Raw genomic sequence first — 11,182 nt, forward strand, 5'->3', positions numbered from 1 at the left:
ACAAGTATTAATTCATAAAATAACTGTGACCTCTTCAGCATTATACAATCAAGATTAGCTAAACAAAAAAATGCGACATCAAAATAATCCTTAGTTCATTGGTTGTTAGAATACCAACCATATTATTGAAATCAGATTCTTATTGCCACAAAATATAAGATGCCCAGATGACAAATATGATATGGCAGATAGCAAAGCACTATGCCAACACTCCACTTCGTAAATATGACGTAAAGATGTACAATATATTCCTGTTTTGTATTCAGGTAGTATCATCTTACTCTATGTATATATAAAGTTGCATGCATCGAAAATAACTCAAATTCCAGAACAACTCCCAATTGCTCACGCACCTTATCTACAATGACAAAATTGGCAATAGATGTAAATAACTTAAAGTTGTTAATGAAGTAAAATTTTAAGTTTCGTGTAAATAATTATATCAAAGTCAACAATTTGTGTTGTCTATGTAAGCGGTTGGCAGTTGTAGAACTTGATCTTTCTACTTGTCCACCCTTCTGAAGCATTCGTTAGCAATGATGCCACTTTTATTAGTTGCTTTTATGAATCCATCTCTGTCGTCTTCTTCATCGTCTTCCATATCCCTTCAAAGTGACGTCTTCCTGCCGCCTGTATTGCCAACAATGCCCAGAGGATTAATGTGTTCTACTTATTGGTCTCAGCCTATTCGTTGATATTTAATAGAACTCTGCATTTGTCGTTTTCTTGATCCAGCTTCCACTCATTCACATTTTAAAGTTGTTTCTTTTGTCCATTTATTTTGATTGTGTTACACTTAATATGCAGTTTTTTCTATCTTCATGCTATGCAAATTGTGGCGTTAAAAAAAATGTAGACTTTGCAATAACTGACAATGGATCTGGAAGAGAGGAAGATGAGTAGGCAGCGTGGACAATATTTGCTCCTACGCTTATCTGAAAATCACCTAAAAATATTATAATGCACAAGTCCTCCCCTCAAGTCATACAGCCTATTGACTTCGATGCATCAAACGTAGAAATGTTATTAATTGTATGCAAAACTGTTACTATTTCTTCACATTTACCAACCTGTATGATTATATGTCCACGTATGAAAATGTTATTATCGTCATTATCATACGTTACTGGACGTTTGGTTTAAAAAATCAATAGCACTGCCATAAATGCACATTTTTATATATATATAAAACAGATTATTCGTGGCAATGGCCCTTTTTCATAGCACAAACAGAGACCAGAGATATAGAGTGGATAAGAGTTAAAGACTACAAATGTGAGTTTTGTTTACTTAACTTGTAATGTCGTAGGTGTGCCAGTGATGTATCAACCAATTCCACTGTTATCAGTTTCTTGTGATCTACATGTATGCCTTTGATATTTACGTCTAATGCACGATGTTGACCATTGGCCAACCTCTCTTAACTTCGACTGTGCCCTAGAAAATGTGGTTGAAAGTTCCTCTGGGCTTCGACAGATATTTCACAGTATGCTGCCAACCTTACTGTGACTTGGATACTTTGTATCATAACATAATTATTCGAATAAAAGTTCCAAAATCAATAGGGTCACAATGCACATCTCTCCAATATCTGTACCTCAACATGAACATTCAACAAATATTTTTTCACATCCCATCAGCGACACGACATTTTGGAAGCACATCATTTCAGCAACATTGATATTTGGGTGAGTCATATTTTCTGCCTGTTTGTGTTACTCAGTTTAACACGGAGGCTTTCGCGACCAATATCCATAAGAGGTTTTGAGATTAGAGTGCGTAAATGTGTTACTGTTTGCAAATAAGTTGCTAAATATTTATGTTGCTGATTTTATTGACTGGTTCTATTTGATGAGTTTCTTAACAGTCTCAAGAGATTTCTTCTGTTTCTGTCGAGAAAAAAATAGTTGAATGTTTTGAGCTTATTTTGTATTTGCTTACATTTTGCAGTTCTAATAGGATTGTTTAGTGGATGATTGATCATTGTATCGTCTTCTCCATCAGGTCTCTTGGATTTCAAATTCCATGACTAGTCACGTCGGTACATGCCCCCCTTAGTCACTCATTGCTGTTTAAACTCCCAAGCCTTGTTAATAACATATTTTGGCCCTTTATTGTGATATTACATGAAATCATCCGTAACTTAATGTAGCGCTAACATTAGTCATTGCGCAAACCTTATTTAAATCATTGCTTAATATTCTGCCTTTATCCGTCGGTTGTAGAGTTTGTCCAAGTCATATCTCGCTCTTGTGCTCTTTTCCCTGAAATTCTTTCTGAGTTTGATTGTGACCATCATGATTAAGCCACCGTCACTTCCAATGTCTGCCCCAGAGAAATATCCACTCTTTTTATTTGACTGAAAATGGTTTTACAATCCTGTATCGTCAGTCCAGTAGTGAAATACACCACAACATGAGTGCTACGTTGATCTTCTTGATTATTTGTGGGGGTGAATGGTGTTGATCAGTACAATGTTGTTTAATTTTGTAAATTCTAAGAGCTTTGTAAACCCCGCTAATTTTTGTGTCCCATGTGGTGCCTTTCTAGTCATTGAAAGCATTTGTTCCGATTATAGAATTACAGTACCCTGAGGTTTGCTGAAATTGTGTTGTATTTACTCACATATGTATTATTTGTGGGTCTTTTGAATGTATAATTGGAGAGCGAACTAATGAATTGTGCGTTATAGTGATATCATTATTCAAATGGAAAAATGGCATTCAGCAAGACAGAATTGCTGCAGCAAAGAAGAAGTTACTGGTAAAGATGTTTCAACATTTACTTAAATGTTATATTTGGCAGATATCCATGCTGAGAACGGAATACTTGATAATATTGGAACCTTTTCAGCTTTGGATTTGACTTCAACTGGCCATATGCTATCCCATGGAAATATAGTATTATGCTCATGCCGAAGCAATTTTGGATGAACATAAAAGTCTGAAAAGAACGATCGTGAGAGGCAAAATACCTGTCTTGGGCATTCATGAGAGGGGATGGGCAGGTGATTAAAGCTCTGGAAGAGAATACCCAGGGGAGAAGGTTCTGCATCATGAAATAGGGGTCCGACACAAACAAGAAGAAAGCGCAAGGCTGGTGAGTATTTGTGGGAACTTGAAGCACAAATTTACCATTAAAGCATGCAATATTGATTTTAGATTTCAATTACAAATGTTAAAGTAGAAACACAATTTAATATTAAGCACGTAGTTAGCTGATGTGTAATTTACCACTTTCATTGACATTTCTATTCTTAATTTTGTATTTACATTTGAAGTGCATCACAAACAAAATGCACGTTTAAACAAAACAAGGGTATAGAGGAATAAACACATTGGAAATTATTGTAGATATTTCTTTATGGATTACTTAAAAAGATGCATATATTTACTTTGCGTGAAAATATTCACGTCTAAGGCAGATGATCAGTTTACTATAGCATCCACAATGTCTCAAGTTAAATGTATGTACATATGCATGCATGTAACGATCGTTAAATACCATGCCATTTTATAGATGTTCCTGTTTGATGATGAATTATGTTCGTTGTTATTATTAAAAACATAAAAAATGAAAATCTTCAGACTTTGAAACAGAGCCACGTATTCATAAGTTCATCTGTGACATAGGATGCTCATTTGTAGTTTTATTAATCAACCTACAGTTTCTCTAAATCCTTAATAACATCATGTTCTTTAAAACATTCCCAATCTGATGGGATTTTTCCCAGCACTGCAAATTTTAGGTTATAGCGCTTTTCTAAGTCTGACTTGAACGTGCAGACAAACCATTTCCAATATGGCTGTGTGGTTAAGTCTGGTGTTATGCTCCAACAAGCATAATTTGGCCCGGCTGTACGATAATCCTTCCATGGTATTTTTCTGTCTGGAAACACTATGCTGCAGTTACTGGCAACTAAACTAGTGCAGATGTCGGTGACAAAGTGATCAGTTTCATGCCAATTTTCTCCGCACACTGCCTTGGGGCGGTGAATGGGAACACTGTGGTCTCCATCATGATTGGACATCGTGTTTGTGCAGATGGCTTTACAGGATGGGCACTGCACCCAGCACCCACATAGCTGCCCAAATAGTATTTCATGAGGTGTTTTCTGAACGTGTTTCAAATCATTTAAGCATGCTGAAGAAAATTGATCCTTTAATCCTTGAACCACGGTTTCTAGTCCTGTTGTTATTTTTTCTTTAAGAAATTCAAAATCTGTTATTTCGCTATAGTCGCCTTTGTTCAAAGTGTGTCTTGGGAGCTTGATGGCATCATCAAGCTGTGTGCAAAATACATCCAGCCATGAAGATGCATCATACTCGTTGTCTCGTACAATTTCAGTTGCTTTATTAATTGCACGAGTAATATCAGCTGTGTAACCCTCAAGACTTGACTTTAACATGTCATGAATTATTTCATTATCGTTTTCCTTGCAATACTCTTCTACACATTCCGTAATGTATTTTTGAAAGTGTTGTTTTGGATGGTGAATATATTCATCAAATTCTTTAAAATCTTTATTCTTTGCTAAATCTATTAGGATGTAGTTTTCTTATTTTGATCGATTTCCGTTGAATGCTATACAGTTGGACTTCATCCTGCCTGCAATGTCAACACAAACGTTATCATAAACTGCCTGTTGAATTGATGCTTTCAGTTTGTTACACAAAAAATCCACAAAAATAGTTGTGGACGTTGCGCCTTGGCAGCGAATTTTGAAGCTGCTGAAGTATTCTTCTTTCTTACTGGTGAAGTATACCAATGGGTCGTTTTCCTTCTGGAAATGATCATGCATTTTCTGATATCGCCCCACAACCTCTGCCAATATATGGACAGATACATCAATTTTGAACTTTTCTGTGAGCTTAAATCTTTGATTGGATTGTGAAAATACCTGTATGTATCTATTTATTACCTCTAAAATTCCATGTATATAGGATGGATTGTAATTCGTTTTATGTTTCTCCTGGTTAGTAATACAGCTACTGACTTGGTATTCGATGTCAACAATTAAATTGCTAATTGACTTAATATCCTCCTTTTTTAAATGGTAACTGACAATGTCGAAGTAATGTCTGTTCATCATAATGTGTTCGTCTTTATTAACGACAAATGTTTTACTTTTATCATAGTTACCTATCACTGTACTTAGGTGTTGAATTTGATTCGCATGAACGGAGTAAATAAGGTTTTCAATTAGTCTTTTTACATCAAGTTTTGCAGGGCTGGTCATACCATCTTTTATCACTTTAATCCACTCTTTCCAGATTTGATCAAAATCCCTGTCCCATTCTTCTTCATTTACTTTTTTGTCTCTCAATTCTGAAGCCAAATCCTTGCTTTTTCTAATAAGCTGATCTTCATAACTTGATCTCTGCTGATCGAGATTTCTTTTTTCGTCGTTTTGAGCCATCAGGGAAGAGTAGTTTTTGTAAGCATCAGATACCAGCTCTTCTTTCACTGTTTCAAATCCTTTTTCGAATTTAACTTTCCATTGAACCAACAATTCTGCATCATCTGCGCTATTGAAATGTTCTTCCATTTTCTTCCTGATATCCTGATAGTTTGACAAAATCTTTTGTTCAATCTCTGATCGTGTCATTGCATCTGTATTATTATCAATACTGTTATAGAGTTTGTTTTCCTGCTGAAGAACATGACTCCTTAGTTCCCAAGTCCATTTTCCATACATTTCTTCCAGTTTGGTATAAGCTGCAATCTCTATGGTGTTCTTAAAGCTAAAAACGAAGTTTTCTGCGAGCAAAGCCGTCCATAGTTCCATAATGCGTGCTTTCAATTCTGATATCTTCAAGACATTGACTGTTTTTTTTTCTCTTTTCGCATTTCTAAGTAACATTTCTTTAAGGTCTTTAATATTTTTACAGTAGCTTGGATTTCGCGGAGCCATCGGAGGGTCTCCCTCCCAAAGATGAGCAAAGTAACGGATCTGAGAGTTCACGTCAAACCTGATCACTGCGTCAAATGATGCAACAGCGCACTGCTCCTGGTCTGCAGCCATGCTGGTCATCTCATCGAGTTTCTCCTGAAAGCGTTTCCTTCCCTCCATGTTCTTATCGTCAGCATTCACTTCTCCTACGTTTTGATGGACAAACACACAGCTCGGTGATAACCTCACCTTCCTCATTCTCAGAAACGCCTGCACAGCAATTTGTAGAATGTCTTGCATTTCAGAAGGGTTCTCTCCAAAAATGTTGATCACGGTCATGTTTCCCAGCCCAATCACAAAAGTTGCCAGCTCATTGTCATGACTACGTGTTGCATTTGACAGCTCTACAGAACGTAGTCCTTCTGTGTCGACTATCAGCACAAAGTCATATCCCAGCTGTTTACTGAACTCTGCCTCCACCTTCACTAACTGCATGTAGGCCCCTCGGGTGCATCTCCCACTACCAACAGGAAACTGGAGACCAAACATGGCATTAAGTAGCGTGGACTTTCCACTGCTCTGTATTCCCAGTATTGAGATAACAAACAGCTTCACGTTCCCAATTTCATTAATGATTCCGTCCAAGATTGAGGTAATCCAAATGAGAGGGACATGTGCAGCATCACCATCCATGAGTTCAAGGGGAAATCCAGAGATCATCATTTCTGCTGAAATATTTGGCAAAGTAGCTGGGAGTTTTTCAACTGATGGCGTTGTCTGTGAAGCTTCGTAGATCTGACCAACTTCCCTAAAAACGTGATCAATTCCAAATGAAGAGGCATCAAGTTCTTCTGATATTTTATCCAACTCTGATTGTTTTGTAGCAATGGTCATCGTGTTAGAACCTTGTTTTTTCAACTCTATTATTGCTGTCCAGACCTGATGATAAGTGAGATGAAGTTGTGATAAGCGATCTGCAGACATATTATCTAAGTATATGCGTAGCCAATGCAGAAAGTATGTTTTTACTGTGCCTGCATTATGGTTCAAAATTTCAATCAATGATCTCATAAAACCATTAAGAGGAAATGCTTTTTCAAGCTGGGCTTCCCTAATGAGTGTTTTTTCCATTGAAATGTTACTTTTGTATTCCTCAACACTTAGGCCCCCCTTTACCTTCATGCGAGTCAATTCTTTGTCTTTCTTGCACCACGACTGCCACAATTTTCCTTGAAGAGGCAAAAATGTCACCATATCCTTGCCCTCTTCACATTGTTTATCATCTTCATCAACAACGAAGCCATACTGTCTTGCAATAGCTGAGCAAGCTTCGATGTTAAGTTTTTTTTTTGAATTGTCTAAAAACAATTTGATTATTGACGTCAATTCATCAATTAACTCAGCCTCATTTCGATTCCCGACAGCAATTTTCGCGTTTGTTCCAGATACTCCACTGGAAACTCTCTTATTGTCAGCACAGAGGCAAACTAGCGGCTTTGGGGAACTCAAACATTCGTCTAAGATGCGTTTACCTTCTTCATTGCGATCACCATCTGACAGTAATATCACATTTATAGACGATATCTCATGCAAAAATTGCATCTGTGTTTTGTGTTCTCTTGCATCTCCTTGAATGCTATGCAGTCATTAAATACATCTGTGATGCCGCCGCCACGGTGCCGATCGGCGGGTGGCCCACCTGCGATCTCGCCGCCCCGAGCGACGAGGCCGACATTGCTCCACCCCACCACCTCCCCACCCCCCCCCCACTGGAACACACACGCACGCACTCCCCCCACCATTAGAGCGCGTGGGGATACACCCTGGCCGACAGGTTTTCACCCAGAAGCCCTCGTAAAGGGATAATCTTCACGGTTTCCTGCAGCCAGGGAATTGGACGGTCTCCTCCGACGCTAACACACACCGTGGCGCCGTGACTTGAGTAGAAGTGACATTTTTGATTTAAAACTTTCGTGACTGCAGTAATTCATATTCTTAGTTTTTTCGGTAAAGTCACGTTGAAGAGAAACAACAAAATAATAATATATATATAAAACAATAAAAAAAATTCTCACGACGTTTCGACCATAACTCAAACGGTCATCTTCGACACACCTGAAGATGACCGTTTGAGTTATGGTCGAAACGTCGTGAGAATTTTTTTATTGTTTTATATATATATTATTATTTTGTTGTTTCTCTTCAACGTGACTTTACCGAAAAAAACTAAGAATATAGAAGTGACATGTTCACGGCGGGGCTGCCCCGCCACCGCGGTTAGTACGCACCTCACGCACACGGGTCGGCAGGGCAGGTAGGGAGGAGGGCAGTGCCACGAGCGGCGGGAAAGCAGGGTCGCCCTCTGGCTGGATGGCCGCTGAGCAGGTAAATTTAGATGCGGACGTCGCTGAAAGCAACGGCCCGGGGGATGCTGGGATACAGATGGGCCTACCGATTGGCGGGTAATCCCAGCGAGCTGATTGGCCCGCGAGTCGGCACCAGGTAGCCCCTTTGATGTAGAAAGAATAAAGCGGGTCAGGGCGAAGGAAAAAGGGGCTCTGGCTACTTGAGTCAACCCCAGGCCCGTCAACTCCCGAGTCCAGCCGCGCGAACGTCCGTGGGACGTATCGACGCGCCGCGAGGACCAGCCGGCAGTGACGACGAACCGTGAGTAAGGGAGGGAGAGAAAGAGGGAGTTGGGACTTAGCTTAAGAAGAAAACCGGAGAGGGTAAAGGGGAGAAGGACAGGTAGAGTATAGTGCCGACTATCGAGAGATAGATTGGTCCTGCCCCGCCGATCCCGACTGACTCGGTTAAATAAGGGCTCGCCGACCCGGTGGAATAAATCGTCGGCGATTACATAACGGACTGGTGTGGTTTTTGCGAGGGTGTGGAAAGAGAGTGGAAGCGTGGGTGCGCTCGCTGTTCGCGGTGGTCGCCGCGTGTGTGGAGCGGCGCCGCGTGAGCTGTGGGCGCTACAAACCGTCGGCGGCGGACTCCCCCGTTGCGAGCGGATACCCATCTCGCACGCATGCCCATCGCATAGCCCTTTAAACCCGTTTAACCCAATCCCCCCAATCGCCGGAGTGGGTACGAACGACGTCGCTTACCCTCCGACCTCTAACCCCCGGTTACCCGCGTGTGATTGGTGCGTGGGACTGCGCGGGCGGGGAGCGTCGCGTTCGGGTGCCGGCGAAGCGCTAGCGGGCCCCAGGGTGGTCGAGGGCGATGCCTCACCGGCAGGAAACCCGGACTCGCGGGGGGGGGGACAGCACAGGGGGGGGAACAGGAGCGCGGCGACCTTTCCCCGCCCGGTGAGGAGTGCAGCGGAGGCAGCTCCCACACTAGTGGGGAGTCTGGGAGCGTCGGTACTTCGCGGACAGGGTCGCAGGCAGGAGAGATCCCGGGGGCTGGCGACCCTAACACATCATCGTCCTTGCCACCTGGAAGATACCAGGCGATCTCTGCAACTCCTTTCATTAGTTGACCATTCCTGCTGCTGCCTCGGCAGTGCCTATGAAAGAAAACTCCATGCTTTTGCTTGCCGAGCAAAGAATTCATTATCTGAGATTTCGATGCAGGTGGTTCACCAAATCTTACGATGGACACGAGTGCAGTGTTGGCATCACTGATTGCACAGTTTTTAGATTTCCATTTTGTGGTAGATGCATCACGGCATTTCCAGCTTTTTTTAATCTGTCTGAATGACCAGATAGGGAATTCTATTTCTGAACAACAAGGATTTGGAACTAATAGCGGAAGTGCGAACTGGATGAATGAAAGTTTGGTGCAAATGTACTGCCTTACAAAATTGTCTCCACAATGGAATATTGCCATTTGTAAATCCATAGGGTGAATGTGGGTTTCAGTGTTTGTACTAGGCCCATCCCTGTTATTTATTATGTCATCATCATTCTTATCATCAGAAAATAAGTTATCACTATTAGGACTTTTATTTGTATACGTGGACTGAGATAAGTTGTTTAATTTACCTTTGTTTAGATTGTTACACTGAAAACTAACATATCTTGCTCGATAGTCAATCATCATCAGTTTTTGCAGATAAGAAAGAGCAAGTTCTTGTTCTGTGCATCGATCAGGGTTAGTTTGAATTGGAGACCTGTTGACAACACATACATCACTTGTGTGTAATTTCTTAGGGTAGTAGTTTATCAGTGCGAGTCTTTCAAGCAGATTCAATAACTCTTCATTATTTTTTCGTGGTTGAATAGATGGTTTATTTTGTAATTCTTCTTGCCTTAAAGTTCCAGCGATAATGGATTCCAGCATCATATCAAGTTTAGTCCAGTCAGTTGGCCTTATTTCACTGCATTTAATCACATGGGAAACTTCAGCACACATTGTTGCTTCGATCTGGGATCTCATGAAATCGAACTGTTTTCGCTTTTCGGCAGGAGTTCGTGCATTAGACAAACCTGTCCGTAACACGTATGCCTGAGCTCTGGATTTGTCTTGTTCCATCCGTCTTGAGTACTCTCCGTAAGCTGACTCTAGTGCACGTTGAAGATGATCAATGTTGTCGTAATTCAGGGGATGCTGAAATCGTTTTTCTTTTACACAGTAGCCAACAGCAGAAGCGACTGAAATGATGAGTAGCTCTTGTTCGATGAGTTTTGTTGTTCTCAGTGATTGGCATAATGAATTAAATGAATGTCTGATTTCTTTGTTTTTTCATGTATTTCTGAATAAGTTGGTGAAAAGTCAACTTTTAAATGTTCTTCTGCTTTTGTTAAGATGTTCACAAGATCTTTAAAGTCAGATAATTGATTAGGGACTCCTTCATACTCATTCAGCCACTGCATAATGGAGGCGAATTGTGGAAAGCTGTTAACTTCACAACTGTTTGGCTCCATAATAAAGCGCATAAGCTTTTTGATTTTCACCGTTTTGGCAGGTGCAGTAACAAGATTTGACAAAAATGATTGAAAGGCTGGGTGAGACAAACAGGTGTTTATCCAAATTAAATTGCTTTTCGTTTCATCATATAACGTTTGTTTCAAATCAAGTATCTTTTCTAAATTATATTCCATGTCGGATTCTTGCCACTGTTTAATATCTTGCATCACTGACCTGGCTTTAGCATTAGCAGAGACCAATTTATCCTCAAGACGAAAATTTGGATTTTGGTTTGTCAAAAGTGTGTATGCCTCCTTGAGCCTGCTAGCTATCAAGGTATTTTTAAAATAATCCTTGTGGTTAAACGTGACAATGTCTCACACTGGAACCAATGATGTGCCTAGATCAATGACAGTCCACGTCTTGGTGTTC

At 40.5% G+C, this 11,182-nt stretch overlaps 3 protein-coding genes across 3 annotated transcripts; all 3 read right to left on the reverse strand.

Annotated features, from left to right (window-relative positions):
- Positions 1-3,531: 3,531 nt before the first annotated feature.
- On the reverse strand, positions 3,532-4,513 carry LOC142906149 (interferon-induced very large GTPase 1-like). Its single transcript, XM_076053597.1, has one exon. The coding sequence runs from the start codon at positions 4,406-4,408 to the stop codon at positions 3,662-3,664; it is 747 nt and encodes a 248-aa protein (XP_075909712.1). The 5' UTR covers positions 4,409-4,513; the 3' UTR covers positions 3,532-3,661.
- Positions 4,514-4,558: 45 nt separating this feature from the next.
- LOC142929873 (interferon-induced very large GTPase 1-like) lies at positions 4,559-7,211 on the reverse strand. The gene has a single exon (XM_076071962.1). The coding sequence runs from the start codon at positions 7,145-7,147 to the stop codon at positions 4,559-4,561; it is 2,589 nt and encodes an 862-aa protein (XP_075928077.1). The 5' UTR covers positions 7,148-7,211.
- A 228-nt stretch (positions 7,212-7,439) lies between these two features.
- On the reverse strand, positions 7,440-10,580 carry LOC142929888 (interferon-induced very large GTPase 1-like). The gene is made up of 2 exons (XM_076071963.1): positions 9,195-10,580; positions 7,440-7,446 (listed from the first exon to the last, which is right to left on the reverse strand). The coding sequence occupies exons 1-2, from the start codon at positions 10,373-10,375 to the stop codon at positions 7,440-7,442; spliced, it is 1,188 nt and encodes a 395-aa protein (XP_075928078.1). The 5' UTR covers positions 10,376-10,580.
- Positions 10,581-11,182: the final 602 nt, after the last annotated feature.

Source organism: Petromyzon marinus, chromosome 3 (genome assembly GCF_048934315.1).
Source record: "Petromyzon marinus isolate PM22_M1 ecotype Great Lakes invasive population chromosome 3, UKy_Petmar_22M1.pri1.0, whole genome shotgun sequence".
Classification (NCBI taxonomy): Eukaryota; Metazoa; Chordata; class Hyperoartia; order Petromyzontiformes; family Petromyzontidae; genus Petromyzon; species Petromyzon marinus.

What these genes read in the sequence shown, in the direction of transcription:
- LOC142906149 (XM_076053597.1), bottom strand. Translation starts at nt 4,408, where the DNA reads ATGTTAAAGTCAAGTCTTGAGGGTTACACAGCTGATATTACTCGTGCA.
- LOC142929888 (XM_076071963.1), bottom strand. Translation starts at nt 10,375, where the DNA reads ATGGAACAAGACAAATCCAGAGCTCAGGCATACGTGTTACGGACAGGT.
- LOC142929873 (XM_076071962.1), bottom strand. Translation starts at nt 7,147, where the DNA reads ATGGTGACATTTTTGCCTCTTCAAGGAAAATTGTGGCAGTCGTGGTGC.